At 32.3% G+C, this 18,734-nt stretch overlaps 3 protein-coding genes and 1 long non-coding RNA gene across 6 annotated transcripts; 2 read left to right on the plus strand and 2 right to left on the minus strand.

Moving 5' to 3' along the window:
* Positions 1-287: 287 nt before the first annotated feature.
* LOC123204139 (kinase-interacting family protein-like) lies at positions 288-3,568 on the plus strand. 3 transcript variants are annotated; one of them, XM_044620714.1, is made up of 4 exons: positions 297-465; positions 783-820; positions 969-1,078; positions 2,507-3,568. In XM_044620714.1, the coding sequence occupies exons 3-4, from the start codon at positions 973-975 to the stop codon at positions 3,424-3,426; spliced, it is 1,026 nt and encodes a 341-aa protein (XP_044476649.1). In that variant the 5' UTR covers positions 297-465; positions 783-820; positions 969-972; the 3' UTR covers positions 3,427-3,568. The 3 variants fall into 3 exon arrangements, with proteins under 3 accessions (XP_044476648.1, XP_044476649.1, XP_044476650.1); XM_044620715.1 differs by lacking the exon at positions 297-465 and adding an exon at positions 587-689; XM_044620713.1 differs by lacking the exon at positions 783-820 and having other exon boundaries at positions 288-465.
* Positions 3,569-4,475: 907 nt separating this feature from the next.
* On the plus strand, positions 4,476-5,940 carry LOC123204235 (mavicyanin-like). The gene is made up of 2 exons (XM_044620833.1): positions 4,476-4,731; positions 5,537-5,940. The coding sequence occupies exons 1-2, from the start codon at positions 4,548-4,550 to the stop codon at positions 5,740-5,742; spliced, it is 390 nt and encodes a 129-aa protein (XP_044476768.1). The 5' UTR covers positions 4,476-4,547; the 3' UTR covers positions 5,743-5,940.
* A 14-nt stretch (positions 5,941-5,954) lies between these two features.
* Positions 5,955-7,698, minus strand: LOC123204234 (ankyrin repeat-containing protein BDA1-like). The gene is made up of 2 exons (XM_044620832.1): positions 6,963-7,698; positions 5,955-6,889 (listed from the first exon to the last, which is right to left on the minus strand). Exons 1-2 carry the CDS (start codon positions 7,584-7,586, stop codon positions 6,095-6,097), a joined length of 1,419 nt encoding a protein of 472 aa, XP_044476767.1. The 5' UTR covers positions 7,587-7,698; the 3' UTR covers positions 5,955-6,094.
* A 7,836-nt stretch (positions 7,699-15,534) lies between these two features.
* LOC123203887 lies at positions 15,535-17,591 on the minus strand. The gene is made up of 2 exons (XR_006499393.1): positions 16,887-17,591; positions 15,535-16,094 (listed from the first exon to the last, which is right to left on the minus strand). It is a non-coding gene; the product is annotated as an uncharacterized LOC123203887 (long non-coding RNA).
* Positions 17,592-18,734: the final 1,143 nt, after the last annotated feature.

Here is an 18,734-nt window from a genome sequence, read left to right on the forward strand (position 1 = left end):
TTATTTAAGTATTTAAATAATATATTATTATATAAATAAATAATTTTAAATTAAAAATAAAATAATATTTAATTATATAATAACATATTATCTTTGTATCGAAAGGGGGCTCAAAACTGGGTGTGCATCATTACGCTACTTATATATAAATGTTTTCTGTAATTTCGACTAAATATAGGGGTTTTTAGAGTGGTTCCTTATTTGAATCCACTGGCACAGCACGTGTCAGCCTGACCCGTCACTCTCAAATACTATTTCGCCTTATTTTTTTGGGGCTTGTCCCCCTCTCTTTCTCTACATACATAAAATCTCCATTTTCTTCCAAATACTTGCTTCAATCTCTCCACTCCCCAAACTCCAACCCAAACTCTCTTTCAAATTCTTCCCTCCTTCCTCTTTGCAGCCTTCTTTGTTCTCTCTTCAATTAGGGCTCTTCCTTTCATCTCCCAACGAAGTCACTCGCAGGTAAACTTACTAACTTTTCAGTTTTTTTAGCTTCGCCCTCGTTTTTCTTTTCCCGGTTTTCTGTGAAGAAAGTGAAACTTTTTCTTTCTTTATATTCACTTGAGATATCAACCTTTTAGTTTGAACTGTTTTTGAAAAACTTTCCTGCATTTTCTCGGCAACCAAACGGGTTGTTTACTAGTTTAAAACGACAACATTTTGCATGGGGATTGGCATTGGCAAGGGTATGCACCATCAATTTCCAGACTGTTCTGTAAAAACATTTTCATAAATTAATGATATGGAGCTTTTAATACGCTTGATTTGATGTCTTGTAGATTATTTCTCGAGATCTGCGCTGTAATTATTTGATACGGTGTCTTCTTCTTCTTCTTCTTCTTCTTCGGCACAAAGCCTGCTGTTTTTGCTTCTATTCTTTGTCTTTGCTCTGTACTCTTATTATAATAAATACGACGACGCATTTTTAATATCTGCTGATTCCGATACCAAATTCAATACGGTAGGTCCATGATGTCGGAGGGCGATCAGACGATGGAGAAAGCTGCATCAAATCAATCTCCTCCTTCGAAAATCTCCTCCACAAATCCTCCCTGGCTTCTTCCGGGCCTTGCAGGTACAATTTAACCCTACACCTTTTCATAATATCCACGTGTGAAATTCATATAATTTGTTAAATAAATATTGATTTTTTATTTTTATTGATAATTAAGATAAATCATAAATGAGTGTTTATTACAAAATATTTTGTAGGTGCAACATATTCTAGCAATTATATATATATATATATATACACACACACACACACACAAAGATATGATAAATTAAATCATAAATGGTTTCAACTTGTCAATCTTTCTGATTGGGCGTTGTTTGGACTTAGGTTGAAATCAAATTTAGTCATAATTATATATAGTCAATGATATGTTTACTATTAGATTATCTAACACGTAGTAATGTCGTTGTTTTATGTAAGGTTAGATTTGATTTAAACGGTATGACCTCATATTTAAAATGTAATTGAATAAGTCAAATTTGAGTGAAAAATTAATCATATTTTTATAACACGAGTTAACTTTAAATTGATTTAAATATTTAAATTTGAATTAATTTACATCAAATTGGAAGTTAAATTATTTTATCAATCTCATTGAACCTTTGTTTAAAGCTTACGTGGATCGAATTTATCTAGTGATATTTTAAGGTTGAATTATTAAATATCAATATGATAAATTGCCATAAGAATAATACTAGAGTTATTATTTTAATAAAAATAAAATTATATATACTTAAATATTAATTTAGATATTAAGGATGGGTTAGAATATTTTCAATAATCAGTCAAGGGGGTACTGTTACCGGCACTGTAGGAATTATTGTATTTTAAAATTTGAAATGGTAGATTCCATCACGTCACTTTTCAGTCATCGCTTGCTTGCTGCGGAGTTAGCTTCTGATTTCTTCTCAGTGACCTTTCTTTTTCTAACTGCACTCACAAATTTTTCTACTCTGCACGCGCCAATAAGCCAGCGTATTCACCACTCGCTTTCTGCCAATTAACCAAGTGGTCCATGTCGGCAGTGGGCATTTCAACTCGCCTAACTTACAAGAGAGAATTTTTCAAACATTCAACTTTCAAATTCCTTGCATGTTCGTCCTTTTCCCCTTAAATTGCATGTTTCAAAATTCAAATTATAGTGGTCGACTTATATATTATATTATGTATAAAAAAACATAATTTTTTGTATTATTTATCATAATACAGGATACAATTTTTATAAAAAATAATAATAAAAAATTATAAAGATTATATCTTCATCTTAAAAAATATCATAAACATTTTCTAAAATTTTAAAATTTCTCAAATACATTTTTATTGTATTATCACTTTTAAAAAAAATGTATCGATCCAAAATAGTAATATGTATTATATCGTATCAATTTCATACAATTTATTATAGTATGATACATATTGATTTTCTTCAATATCTTATCATAGGATATTAGCAACACAAGTCCTCTTTTAATTCATGGTTTATGACAGATGTTGATGAAAGAATGAAAAAGTTGCTGACAATAAGCGCTTCTGAAGAAGAGAAAGCCGGTGAAACTTTTGCTGAAAGAGCTGAATGGTACTATCAGAAGCGCCCTCAGCTTCTGTCTCTTCTCAAAGACTTATACAAAGGGTACATAATCTTGCTCAACACAAAACTCAAGCACCCACCTCAGAAAAATGCTTCTGAATGCAGCACTTTTGATGAGGAAGATCAGTATGAATCAGACATAGAGAGCACCGTTTCTTTCCAACAACCAGCGGCTCAAAGCTGGACTAACATTGACAACATTGTGGCTGAGCTTGTGGTGAAGAATGTTGAGAATGAAATGCTGCAAAACCAAGTGAATGAGATGGAGCAAGTGGGGAATGAATCAGGGAAGAAGATAGAGTTGTTGAAGAAGCTGCTTGAGTTGTTGGAATCTGAGAGGGTTATATTGATGAATGAGAAGGTGAAGTTGGAATACAAAGTAGATTCTTTGGAGGAGGACAAGAGAAGTTTGGCTTCGGAGGCGATGTTCATGAAGAGAAAAGCCTGTGAGCTTGCTCGGATTGTGCTGAGAATGAGGGAGGATCATAGAGTTTGTATTTTGAGTCAAAAGATTGAGGATCTTCAGGAGCAAATTTATGGGTTGGAGAAGAGGAACAAGGAATATTACAACATGCTACTGAACAACAGAAAGCATCAGCAAGAAGAGAAAGAGATGATGAACAGAAGCAAAAGCAGTAAGGTGGTGACTTTGGAAGGGAGTTTTCAGTCTCCTGATAAGCTCAAGTTGAACAAGTCAAAAAGTGCTTTGTGGAAAAGTGATTCTGTGAAGGGAGCTGGTGGAAAGAAGGGGTCAAAGTGGTGGGAAAAGGTGAAAAATGTGGACTTGTTCAGTTGTGGCCTCAATCCAAGTTGTACTTGAGTTGTTGCTGCAAAGTTTCTTCCACTAGACTATTTGGCTATGAATAGTTTATGTTCTATATGAAGATTATATCTTGTCCTTTATGTTCAAGTTCAACTCTATTAGAAGACTGATATATTCCTAATGATGAACTATTTACATATTTTCTGTTTTCTTTCCAGGAAAGTAGAAATCATGTCTGTTGAAGCCAGTTTATGACAAAATATCTCACAAATTATATAAGTTCGATGTTTGCATATAGAGTAATGTTATGTATATTAAAATTTTTAATATTTAATTAGGTATTTAAATGATATATCGTAATGTGATTGAGTGTTATTTATCTTTCAGTCAAAATAAGTCAATTATATGATGATATATTTTTAAATATTCAATTGAATATTTAAAATTAGGTGTACATAATTTAATTGTTGAGTATAAATATAGAGCTAATGCATGTAGCCCTTAAGATAAGGGCTATTCAAGTCAGTAGTACGGTAGAGTAAGAAAGAAGGAACTAACTTTTTGCTTGGCAAGTATCTCTGTATATCAGCCATGAAGTTAGTTTATGGAAGGAGATTGTGGAGAGGACTTGTAGAGTCATCAACATGCCATTTATTCTAGCATAAAATATGGCATCACAAGAGAGAAGTTATGTAAGTTATAAACACGGCGAATGACTATTCCCACCCTAACTATTACAAAATAACAAAGTTCTATTGTAAGGTTGAAAAACGACAAATTCTCACATTTCATTGGGTTTTGTTGGTAAATTTCACTAGATTTTAGTGTAAAAGTAAATAAAAAAGGATAGGTACATAAATAGTTTAACTTCTGAAAACTTCTTGTTTTGATATAATTCGAGTGAAAAATAGTAATAAATAAATTGCTCATGCTATAATTTACCAACATATGTTAGAACTTGGTTTAGAACTATAAGAACTGTGTGAAGAACTCTAACACATGACTGATTTTTGCAATAACAGAATTCAAACATAATTTTCATGACTACCTAATCAGGACACCAGAACAATGTGAACCTCTTAACTTGTATTAATGGTGGTTTTCTGAAAAAAATTGACCAGTTTCATATCAATAAACATTTCTAAATACTATCACATCTTCAATTGGGGAAAAACAAAATGCTCTCTCGAGCTTATCAGTACTGCAATATGATCATGCTCTATCTTGCTCTCGCGGCATCTCTTAATGTGCTCGAAGCTGGAGGAGCAACTCACATCGTTGGCGGCAGTGATGGCTGGGATTCCTTCTCAAATTCCCTCAACTGGAGTCGGGAAAAAGAATTTCATGTTGGTGATGTTCTTGGTAAGTATTAATTGATGTGCAATATATGCCTAAAAGCATGTGTAATATTGAACATATTTCAATCTTACCCGCAAGATTTCCGTACTGCTTATAAAATACTGAATCTGTAAAGCTACTAGAATTCACCGTCATTGCACCAACCAAATTTTCACTTTTGAAACCTCCTTTAATAATGGCTTTCGATAGACAAAGTTGATTTATTAGTGTTTCGGAGAGTAGACATAACCAAAGGTTGTTGGGTGTTATTAAAGATCCAATTAATCATAAAGCCCATATCTATGTCATTAACTCATGTCATAACTAGTGAATTATACATTTCAAAGGTTATTGGGTGCTATCGAAGATCTAATCAATTTTAAAGCTCATATTAATATCATTTATTTAGATCATAACCAATGAGGTTTATTGGATTTATTCTTATTGATTACATTAATGTTATTATTAAAGTGTCATTAGATTTTTCGATTACTCGGTTTTATTAAACTAAATTAATTATAACTAGCAATAAAACTATCTTATTTGTATCTTGTTTTTAGTTTTGATCACCCAGTTGAATATATAAGTTATATGTCATCCGATTGAATTTGAATTAAAATTAATGTAATATCAATCATATTATAACACATTATTTAAATACCTAATTAGATAGTTAAAACTGGGTGTATATAGTATTTCTTTTTTTCTAGCAGCATGATGTATTCGTTCTACACATGAATGTTTCGCTTGCATTTGAAAGCGAAATTTACCAGGAAAATTGTTTGCTAAATGCAGAAAAGTAAAACTATAATCTTTCTTATTGTGACAGTATTCAACTACAAGAACGACGCACACAATGTAATGCAGGTGAACTCAACTGCCTACAGGAAATGCATAAAAAACCCATATACAAGATTGTTCAATAGTGGCCATGACTCCCTGGTTTTATCAGAGGTTGGCAAATTCTGGTACATCTGTGCAGTGGCTGATCACTGTGAAAATGGGCAGAAGCTGGCCATCAAGGTGGTACTTTAGGTAACAAGGAAAATGGTGCCAGCTTTTAAGTCTCGGAATAAAACAATATGATATCTTTATAACATGAAAGTAGAATAATAAAGACAAAGGTGAAGTTTCATCTTTCGCCACAAAAAACTCCTCATGTGTGAAGGAATTAGAGACAAAAAACTCTAAATCATCTATGTATATATTAAATAAATAAGTAGAATTGCTATATAGAATAATATGCATTACAAACAACATAGAACAACTTCATTAAATCTATTAAAGGCAGGTGTAACATTACAAACAATATTGCCGACTCTAAAAACAAAATGTAAACAAGTGGCAGCTAAAAAATAAATTCACTTTTCTACATAGGTTCCTAACTTTACACCTTACGTGGTCGGATCCATTTGATTAAAACAAATGGAATATAAAATACTGCAAAAGCACCTGCAGTCAGATAATAGAGAAAGAAATACCCTACATAGGTATTTCCGGTGTAGTGAAAAGTTTCAAGAATAGAAACATAATACGAAATTGCCATGTAAGTTATCGGTGCCATACTTAATTTGTCAAGTGGGAGCCCAACTACGAGAGTCGAAATCAAGCACAAAGACGTAAAAAAAGCAACAGAATTAAATAACAAAGCTACTAACTGGAGGTCAGACCCCAGAATCATTTTCCCTGCACGGTGTTCAGAAGGCTCTGTACGAATGAGGGTGGTGGTGGTGTTACTGATAGCTGTGGTGGTGTTGGTGTTACTGACAGCGGAGGTGGTAATGTTACTGATATTGTTGGCTGCAGACTGCAGATTGCCATCATCTTGCCAATATCCTCCGGGGGGGCTTAGCGCTGCTTGATAGGTGGCTGTGGCTACCAATACAGCTACCACAAGTAGTACGTTTTTGACTTCAACAGGAATTTTATCCATGTGTAGGTCATCCAGACCATAGATTTTCTGAATTCTTCCTGAAAATGATAAGGCCTTCTCGACTAGTGAAGTTTTTTGTGAAGGACGATGGAGTTGAGATGCTCTTTTAGCTTTAGCAGCAAGTAGAATGTCCCTAACTGCTGCATCCCCCAAACCTTCACCTTGGCGATCATAAAAGATGTCCAAAGCTGTCAAACCTTTACTGTTCTTTTTATTCACTTTCATATGTTCCATCAACAGCTTCACCGCCTTCATTAATGAGGAGATAAGGAAATATTAGAAGTTTATGTAAAGAAAAAGAGAAGGAAAATCGGATGCTTACCTCAGGTTGATTTGCAGATACTGCAGTATACAATGCATTGTTTCCTTCTTCGTCCTCCCTGTTCAGGATCTCCTTTTTGTTGACGTTTTGAAGCCATCCTAACAAGACTTTCAAGGCTTTCAAACTCCCGTTTTTGAGGGCGACATGGACAGCAGTTTCAGATTTAACAGTCAAATCTTCGATTGATGATGGACAAACATGCAAAAACTCAGCCAAGCTGGATTCATCGTCTACTTGAGCTGCATAGTGCAAAGGCGTAACCATCCCCCTCGCTTTAACGCGGACATGCCCACTGTCATGTCTTATCAACCATGTTACAAGTTCCTGGTACTTTTCATCCAAATACGAATCGCGAGGACTGAGCCCTTCCAGCAGGTGCTTCCCCTCCAAAGCCAAATGGAGGGGGCCACGCCCAAGATGGTCTCGCTTCCAAGCAAATGAAGGCTTTAAGTTTAGTATCTCTTTGGCAAAATGGATCTTTCCCTCCCTTGCAGCTGTGTGCAAGGGAGTTGTCACAAATGGTACTTGATCAATACGATCCAAAACATAAGGATCCTCTGCAAGTACTGAAAAAAATGCATCTGCGTTTCCTTCCTTAGCAAAATTCTGCAACCTTTCATCCATGCCTGTGTGGGTGTTTAAAGAAATCTTTTGCAAATTTTCTTTCAATTACAGGAGTAACAATGGTAGTTTGAGTTATAAGAATCAAAATAATGAGTCACTGTTTGCCTTGTGCACAGGAAAGGAGAAATGAGAACCACAGATTCCTATCTCTGGATAAGAAGCAACGAAGAAGCGTCAAAACAGTGAGTCTTGGTCAATGTTTTGGAAGCTTCTGGAGTACCCATCATTTTCCCAACTGTCGCAGCCATAGAAGACTAAAGTGCCATTTTATGGTCAGTCTGCCAAGAATTTTGAGGCTTTTTACTGTGTATTTGGTTTGGGTAATTTTATTATCAAAATTAAAAAATTATAGGTTTATGATTATTTTAAAATTAAAATCAAAATTAAAATCTGTGTATTTGGTTTGGGTAATTTTAAAATTATTATATATAAATTATTATTATATTTGATAAAATTTGATAATAATAAGTAAGTATAAATAATTATTGTATTTAATTAGTATATTATCTAATATATTATTTTACTTAAATGTCGTATATATGATTATTTTAAATTATTTTTTATGTTATTTGTTATACTAATTAAAAATAAGATTATTTTTGTTTTAAAAAATAATAAATAAAAATATAATTATAATAAAATCAAGACTATCTTGATAATATTTTAATATCTAAAATAAAAATGGTAATTAGATTACACCCTATATTATTTATTATATTGCTATTGATAATAAAAATTATCAAAATTTTTTATTATTTATCAATAAAATAAAATAATATAGATAATAAAAAATGTATTAACAGAGAAATTTTTATCTACATCACACTAAACACCCCCATACTGTTATTATCACTATCAAGATGAGTAAAATCCGAGATGAGAGATGCTTGAGAATGAATCAGACTTTAGTATCATTCCCTTCAGTAGGGCTGGATTCGAGCCGAGCCAGCTCAAGCTCGAGCTCGGCTCGGCTCGGTTCGAGCCCGAAACGAGCCGGGCTTAGCTCGGCTCGATCGAGCTCGAGCCGAGCCCGAGTTGGCTCGGTATATTTTTAAAAAAAAATTTTTATACAAAACGACGTCGTTTTGATCAATATATATATAATAAATTAAGGTTTTATAGCTTTGATAAAACTCAAATTCAGACACTCACCTTAAAAGTTCTAATACTCTATTAATTTTGTTAACCTTTAGGATCTTCGTTACCTTCAGTTTTGCAAGACACAAACTGACATGTTTTAAGATGATTGGATAATAAGCTACATCCTTTCAAATAATCATATACCAAGTACTTACACCCAGAAAAAAGAGAAACAAAGACCTTTCAAAGTTACTTTCGGTGAAGTAGAAAGTTTCAAGAATAGAAAAATAATACGAAACTACCATAAAAAATATCAATGTGATAATGATTCTGTAAAATGGGAGGCCAGTTACTAGAGTCGAATTTAAGCACAAAGACTTAAAAAAAGCCAATGAATTAAATGTCAAAAATAATAATTGGCTTGAAGACTGCATAATCATTTCTTCTTCCAGGTGTTCGAAAGGCTCTGTATTAGAAAACATGACAGTGAGCGCGAAATGGATCTTCCCTTGGCTTGCAGCTGTGTGCAAGGGCGTTGTCACAAATGGTATTTTATCAACATCCTCTAAAATATATGGATTCTCTGCAAGTACTGAAAATAAGGCATCCACATTTCCTTTCTTGGCAAAATTCTCTAACTTCTGCAACCTCTCATCTTCCATGCTGTAGGTGGCCATTCTACAATTTTTCTTGAGATTACGGTAGTGAACAATACTGCAATTTTTTTAATATACAGGAAAATAAGGAATGCATTTTTCATTTTTATAGAGAATTTGGTAGGCGTTAATTCTCCTTCCGATCGGCCTACCACAAAATGATAAAAAATGGGCGACATACTATTCCACACCCAAAGTCTGCTAAATTAATAAATTCTTACCATTTAATTAAAAAAAATCATATTTAGTGAATTATATTAATTGAAAAAGTAAAATGGTCATTTATATAGATTTTTCTATTTTTATTTTTTTCCTCTTTTTTTTTTTTTTTAATTTTACCTTTTTCCCTTATTGTTTCTAATTTCTCTTTTCAAATAGAGGGCGAATCACAATTATTAAAAATTTTAGAGGTGTTAATTGAATTTTTAGGGGTTTTGTAAATTCAAAAACTTTGGGATATTTTTAGAATTTTAATACACCTCTTAATATTTTATAAGTAATAATTATATTTTCAAAGAATGGAACAAAATGCATCAATTTAAAGTTGATTAAAGTTTTGCCATTTTTAGAAAGTAAGAAGTGATAAACTTTTTAAATTAATAAAAATATATTGATAATTTAATATTTAAATTAAATATTAATAATAGTTTTATAGTTTCAATAAAAGTGGCAAATCTCACATTGAAGTGATGGGTTTCAATAAACAGACTTGATGTGTTCGGATAAGAGATATAATTAATATATAATAGGTTATTGAATATCAATAAAAGTCTAATAAATTTCAAAGATTATATAAATGTTGTTTGCTCAAATCATAATCTGTGAAATGTATCGGCTCTATCATTGTTGATTACGTTAAGTTATTCCTAAACGATCGTTAAATTATTCAATTATTTTAACTTTATTAAAACAAATTATAATTAATGTTATCAAGAAGTTTTCTATTCATTAGTCATGCACATAAATGTTTCACTTTCATTTTCTTTGCTAAATGCAGAAAAGTAAACTAATTATCATTCTTATTGTGACAGTTTTCAACTACAAGAACAATGCACACAATGTAATGCAAGTGAACTCAGCAGCATACAAAAAATGCATAAAGCACCAGCACACAAGATTGTTCAATAGCGGCCATGACTCGCTGGTTTTATCAGAGGTTAGCAGATTTTGGTACATCTGTGCAGTGGCCGATCACTGTGAAAATGGCCAGAAGCTGGCCACCAAGGTAGTTCTTTAGGCAACAAGGAAAATGATGCCAGCTTTGTAAGTCTCATAATAAAACAATGTGATATCTTGATAACATCAAAGTAGAATAAAAACAAAGTTGAAGTTGTATGCTTTGCCACAAAAATCCCCCCCGTGTAAGTGTATTCAGCTATTGTGTCAAAATATGATTAAATAATTTTGAATTAAAATAAAATAACACTTAACTATGTGATGACATATCATTTCAGTATTCAGTTGAATACTAAAAATTAGTTACATATAGCATTGCTCAATGGCAAAATCCTGAGCTATCCTAAACTTTCAAGTTGTAAGCAAAATTTGAAGTTATTCTGAATTTTTGCGTTCTTTGAATGTTGATAAAAATGAAGACAATAGAGTTAGACGATGCTTAAACCCTATCCTAAGTCATTTATATGTTAAAAACAGAAGTAGAATTGGCATATAGAATACTATGCATAGAAACATATCTAGAAAGTAAAATTTAAGGGAGAGGGAGCAGAACCTGAAAAAGAATAGAAACATTTTAAATATAGTATGATATTTGATTAGCAGAAGTAAGAAACATTTTGCTAGTAACCCAACCAATTTTTACTTTAAAAAAAAGCTAACAAGACAACAAATAAACAAACATAAATGATTTTATTGATAAATGAGTATTTACGAAGGATAAACTGGTGATTTGATAAATCGGGTCCTCTCAATTTCAATGATTCGATATGCTAGAAACCTCCTTAATCAACCCTAAAGCCGCCCACAGGTAAGCCACATAAACTCAAAATTTCTTCTCTCTTTTATACTTACTAATTTCATAACTGCATGCCCTTAAGTGCTGCAAAACTGCCCATCCAAATTTCATCTTCATAACTGTCTACATTTCATAACTTCCCTTGAGTGTTTCATTACTGTCCATATATGTACTTCAGCAGTCCTTAGACATTTATTGTATCAGATCAAATGATATTTTATAGACAAACGAACCGCATTCTTACAATAATCATATACCAACTGCTTTCCACAAACTCTTGCCTATTCAGCTGTTTGGGTTCTTTCTCACCAGAACGGCCCTGTTACATCGCATTTGGGTTCAGAGCCATTAGTCTCTGGTTGAGAGAAAGTAGAAGATATCTTAAGAAGAAAAATCTGGAACTAAAACAGAGAAGCAATTTGTTCACAAGTCAGTAACTTTCATTAATGAAACATTTCTATCTTCTTTAACTAACATTTGAATTTGGCCAAAACACTTATGCCCATCTAAGCTTTGCTTCCGGACAATTCTCACCTATTAATTTTGAAAAATTTAAATAGCCACCCACCATTCAATTATATTAATGACTTCTTTTAATTCGATTATAAATTACCGAATTACTTTTTCATTAAATAAGTGTAACAACAAAAACATTTATTCTAATAAAAATAAGAATGGTATGTGGATAAACAATGACTCATTAATTTATTTTTATATGATTAAATAATTTTAAATAAGAGGTAAAATAACACATAATTATATTTATATATAAAATTAAACACATAATTTATAATAGAATTTTATTGTAAAAACAATCATAAATCGACAATCAACAATCATATCTTCTCCCACCATACACCAACGTTCATCTCCCTCAACCGGCTCAAACATCATACCCACATCAAAGAAACTCATAAGACTAGCCTTCCCTTCATTAAGATCATCATCTAGGATCCCATCCCTTCCTGTTTGAGGCCAACCTTGCTCCATTAAAATATTATCCAGGACACTCAATATCCCCGTCGTAGAAAAACCTATAATAATTCTCCCTTGGCCTCCCCTCCACCACCTTCCAAGTGATCGACTTATAATTTGAAACCAAAACCAAATCTCGTGAGATAAGCTTTTGGGTTCCCGTATTATTCCCCTGTATCTGCATCTTAAACTATATCTACAACAAACCGACTAAGAGTCGTAATAGTAACATTCTGTACACGGACTCTCGCACGTCTTCTTACACTACTTCCACCCTTAGAGTAATTGCTTGGTTTCGTCAACACCTTGGTAAAAATCCTGGAAATCGGGAGGACATTGAGCTTGTTTAACATCTGGGCATGGGGTGATGGTAACACCCCGCAGGTTCCTAACCATACCGTGTTGGCGACCTTCTCTCTTCGTTATGAAGTAAAAAGATAAAGGAGTTTTGGGCTGAATGTAAAAGGAAATGATAAGCAGTAGCAGTTGTGCTTTCTTTATTTATACAGAGCTGGTTTCTTGTAAATGGAGAGAAGCTTAGGATGCAGGGGTCTTTTCGTTTAGGTAGGTGTAGAGCAAGATGAGGATATATGGACTTAAAAGGGCGGACTCTTACTATTATTATTTTTTTAATACGAAAGCACAATTTTTTGCTCTTGGCAAGAAATTAAATGAAAATGAAAATACTGAGTAATAAAGATTATATGCGCTAATAGTAACAGTAAAAAAAGATTAATTATTTAAATTTTTCTAAATTAATATTTGAGAATTTATTAATGAATTAAATCTTATGTAGGAATAAGTTATTTGACCTTTGAATTTTGACAAAAGATATAAAAATGTCGTTAGATATTACAGTGAGCAGTGCTACACCAAGTTGGCTTCGACGTGCCTTGTCAAGCTTGTGGGTTATGTTGGACCTAATACTAACACAGTATTGAATTTCATGGCGAGCCGACCTAATAAAAATTATTAGGCTTGTGTTACGACTTTATATAGAGCACTCGTGTCACGCTGAGCCCTTAATTGGCTAGTCCATTCGTTATAATAAAAAATTATTTTTTATTAAATAATTTTTTCAAATTATATTTTCTAATATAAAAAATATGTTAAAAATTTGAATTATAATTTAAAATAAAACAAATTTATTTATAATAGGTAAATTGAGTTCTTATGATCAATCTCATTAATATGAAATCCAAAACTTGGACTTAGTTAAAACTTATACTTTGTTTAACTTGTATTTATAGTGGGTAATTGTATTTTTTTAAATGTGAGATATTTTTGTACTTATACTTTTGTACTTTACACTCTTATAAAAGTGTCACAAATTTTAAAAAATATAACCACTCACTTCTTTCACTCACTATAAATAAATTATTAATATCATGCACTAATCAAATTAATATGTGAGATTAATCCAGAAAATTAAACTTATTTTTTTAAGTTCAAAATTTACATTCTTATAAAAATTTATAATTTTTGTATTATAAATATTATTTTATTTATTTATTTTTAATTTTGTTTAAATATTGGAGTCCACATCATATCGGGTCAAGTTAATCTACGGCCCTAACACGATTTATTATGGTTACGAGACATACTCGCTATGCTAACAAGACGTACTTGCTACGTTGGGTTAAAATAAAGGGGTTTGGGTTTAAGTATAGTTTTAAAACAATGAAAAAGATTACCGTTGGAAAAAGGGTAAAAACTAGTTGATCTTCGCTTTATACACTTAGACCCACATAATAAAACTTTATTTAATTATTTTAGTTATGAATTGAAATAAAAAGTAATTAACTTTCTAAATTTCCCTCTCTTACCATTATTATTATACTGTAATATATCAAATATTAAATATTAAATATATATATTATATAATTGTGCATATAATTTAGAGGTAATTGAGTATAAATCTCATTATAATTTTTGTTTTGATGACCAAAAATTTCATTAAAGCTTCGGTGGGACAATGTGAATCAGTCTTAAAAAATATGAAAGAGTTCCATTTAAATAGTCATCCAATATGGCAGTATTTAAAATATGTAGTATTTAAATAAGACTTTAAATAGTTATGTGTACAATTTTTTTGCATAAACAATAATTTGTTATTATATAATTGAACAGTTGATAATTAAAGATAAACCAACATCCAATCATAATTTACATATAATTCCATCTTCATAATTTTAATAATCTCTTTCATTGCATCATGTGATTCTACAACTTTGCCTATAATCAATAAAATTTTAAATAGAATCAACAATAATCAGAGTAACCATGGAGATTCCTTCCTTAGGGACTTTGCTCAGACGATTCATCATCTTTCGGGAGAGAGAGGAGAGCCGATATAGAGGTTGGCCCACTCTAGTCAAGGTAGAAGCAGTAGCAAGGGAAATGCAAACCCCAGGGGGAAAATGTTGATTTTTTAAAGTTTAAATGGGGGAAAATTTGTTAAAATTTTAAATTTATGGGTGAAATGTGATAATTTTTTATTTTTTAAATATTTTGATAAATGATAATTTTACCCATAACAGTAAAAACAAAAACAAAATTTAACAAACGGGTGAGTATTTAGATTTTTAATAATTAGCATGTGAGAAATTAGGTTTGTATGGAACCTTGGGCGGCAAATAGTCATTTGGCCTAATAATAATTCTATAAGAAATGAATAAATTTGAATCACAAATTCTAACAACTAATTCGAATTATAAATTCAAACTGAACTTATACCATTATTTATTTGGGTCACTTGAGTCTAAATAAGAATGAATTAGATAAATAACAAGCTAAAATTCACATTCAATTAAAAAATAATTTAATTTTAGATTAGATGTATACTAATTTTAACTCAAATATTTAAATTAACTTAAAAGTTTGACACATTTCATAAAAGTAAGCCCGATAAACGAGATAAACTTTTTCAACTATAAGCATTGTTCAATCACTATAATAATCGTTCCCTTGTGAATCTTGATAGAATATTTTCTAATATAATATAAAATTTTGTCAGTTTTTACACCAAACATTCATAATCTACATAAGATAATTAAAATAAATATTGAAAAAATAAAACAAAATTGGCGGCTACAAATAATTTGTTATCAACACATTAATTGGGTCAGGCCAAACAGAGGCCCGACCTAATATACAAATTTTAATCCTGATAAAAAAGACTTGGCTTGATACGGTAGCGTGCCTGGGCCATTGACATGTCACAACACTCATTCAACCGGAAAAAAAAAAAAAAGAGAGAGAAAAGTGTGATGGAAGGATTCAAACCCTTCATTTAATTAGACATTGACATCTGCAAAATTTCTCCCGTGCAAAAGGCAAACAGTAACTCATAATTTTCATTCTTATAACTCAAGCTATCACTGTAACTTCTGTAATTGAAAGATAATTTACAAAAAGATTTCTTAAAACAGCCATAAAGACATGGAGGAAAGGTTGCAGAGGATCCTTATGTTTTGGAGCGTATTGATCAAGTACCATTTGTGACTACTCCCACTTCGCCAAGGAAATACTAAACTTAAAGCCATCATTTGCTTGGAAGTGAGACCATTTGGCTTTGGAGGGGAAGCACCTGCAGGAAGGGCTTAGGCCTCGACATACAGATTTGGAGGGAAAGTTACAGGAACTTGTAACATGGTTGACAAAACATGACGGTGGGCTTGTCCGTGTTAAAGCAAGGGGGTGGTTACTCCTTTGCATTATGCAGCTCAACTAGACGATTAATCCAGTTTGGCTGGGTTTTTGCATGTTTGTCCATCAATAATCCAAGATTTGACTGTTAAATCTGAAACTGCTGTCCATCTCGCCCTCAAAAACAGGAATTTTAAACCCTTAAGAGTGTTCTTAAAATGGCTTCGACGCTTCAATAAAGAAGAGATCCTGGACTTCGAGGACGAAGAAGGAAACAATGCATTGTATACTCCAGTATCTGCATATCAGCCTGCTGTAAGCATCCGATTAGTGTTTAACTGCTTGCTATTTTTCTTTACATAAGCTTCTAATATTTCCTTTTTTACTCAATAATGAAGGTGTTGATTGGACTCATGGAAGTGAATAAGAAGAACGGCAAAGGTTTGGCAGCTTTTGACATCTTCTATGATCGCCAAGGTCAGCAGTTGGGGACATTCTACTTGCTGCTAAATCTAAAACTGCATGAAATTCTTTACTCCATCGTCCTTCACAAAAAACTCACTAATCGAGAACTTTTCTAGCGGCTTATCGTTTTTAGAAAGAATTCCGAAAAGATTTTGTCTTGTTACAGAAGCGTTGATAAAGTTCCTCTTAAACTCTGAATGTGTTGTTAGAATTCGTGGCTTAGATTCATGTTTTGAATTTATAGCTAATTAATAAAATGACTTTGTTTTAGAAAACAAAATTGTTTCATAAATGAGTTACAAAGACAAAACACGAATCCAAGCTACAAATTCAAGGCAAATCTGAACTACGCATTCGAATAATGAATTTGAACCTAATCGAGCTGAATGCCCTTAACTCAAGTCCAACTTGGTTTAAAAAATGAGCAACTAAGCAAATTGAAACTGAGTTAAGCCAGTTCAGCCCTAAAAGCAGCTAGCAGTTAAAAACAAATAGAATGCTAACCTCAGGTTGATTTGCAGATACGGCAGTATGCAATGCATCGTTTCCTTCTTTGTCCTTCCGGTACAGCATCTCTTCATTGTTGAAGCGTCGAAGCCATTCTAACGAGATTTTAAAGGCTTTGAATCTCCCGTTTTTAAGAGCGACATGTACGGCAGTTTCAGATTTAACAGTCACATCGTGGATTGAAGATGGACAGACATACAAAAAATCAGCCAAATTGAATTCATCGTCTAGTTGAGCTGCTAGTGATAAGGAGTAACCATCTCCTTCGCTTTAGCACGGACAAGCTCACTGTCATGTTTTATCAACCATGTTACAACTTCGTGGAACTTTCCCTCCATGTCCGGATCTCGAGGACTAAGCCCATCCTGCAGGTGCTTCCCCTCCAAAGCCAAATGGAGGCTTTAACTTTAGAATTTCCTTGACGAAATTTCTCTCAAATGGTACCTGATCAATACGCTCCATAACATAAGGATCCTCTGTAAGTACTGAAAAAAAACGCTTCTACATTTCCTTTTTTGACAAAATTCTGCAACCTCTCGTCCATGTGGGTGTTTAAAGGAATCTTTTGCCAAATTTCTTTGAATTATAGGAGTAACAGTAGTGGCAGTTTAAGGTAGAAGAATGAAAATTATGAGTTGCTGTTTGCCTTTTGCAGCACGGGAGAAATCAGCACCGCCGATTCCTATCTTCCGATAAGAACTGCAGCATAGTCTGGTCAATGTTTGATTAAACCAACTAGTCTTTTATACAAAACAAAAGTGATGGAGCATCAAACCACAGTATATACAGTAAAACGATTATCTTGTTAAATAATTGGTTAGGTGATTTTTACTTAAAATAAGATAATAATCAAACTCATAATAACATATTATTTATATATCTAATTAAATAATTAAAGTATGCAAATATATATTTTCCATCTCTTGGCCAACTACCACGCTCTTTGCACATACTCTTCAATTTCCCTTTTTCTTTTACATATATTTATTATAATTAAGAAAAATCCATTAGCTTATTAATAATAAATTACCTTAGCTACCACAATTGACCACTAAGGTTTTTGTAATTGAATCAAATACTCTAGCTTTATAACTTTTTCAAAAACACATTATTATGACTGATTTTTTTTTTTTAAACCTGAAATGGAGTTTGGTTCATCTGATTAAACATAACAAAATAGAGGTGGACATATCAACAAACCAGTCAAGTGGTCTTCAAGATCATGAGCTCCAATTGCAAACAAAACTGGTGACTACTAGAAAGGATAGTTACTCCATATAAGTTCGGGTGAAATAGCTTGAAATTCATGATCCCGCCCAGTGTTTCAAATGACTCAATAACTCATAATTTGAAATCGATTGCAAATTAAGTTAGAATGTTTCTTGATTCAAGTTCATCTCGAATAAAAAATAATTTTACTTAAAGTTTTATTCATAGAATTAAATAGTCACTTGAATTAAATAGTCATATAATAAAACAAAACTGGTGACTACTAGAAAGAATGTTTCTTGGTAGCTTCATCTGAATTTCCTAGCAACTTCCTTTTGTCATTTTCATAGAATTAAACGGTCATATAATAAAAAACTTTTCAAGTAACAAGACTGAGAGAAGGATCCAGAAATAAGCATGAAGGTAGACTATCAACTTAACACAATGGAACTAGGGATGACAATGGGATACATAACAATATTGTATTAAATCTGAAATTGTCGAAACAATTTTGTATCTTCCATTATGGAGTTGCCCTTGTTACTATTTAAAAGTTTGTAATGGACAAGATCACTAACTAATCTGGAATACTTAACGGAAAATAATAATAATAAATTTATCAGACAATAAGAGATA

This window comes from Mangifera indica, chromosome 20, assembly GCF_011075055.1.
Source record: "Mangifera indica cultivar Alphonso chromosome 20, CATAS_Mindica_2.1, whole genome shotgun sequence".
Lineage (NCBI taxonomy): Eukaryota > Viridiplantae > Streptophyta > Magnoliopsida > Sapindales > Anacardiaceae > Mangifera > Mangifera indica.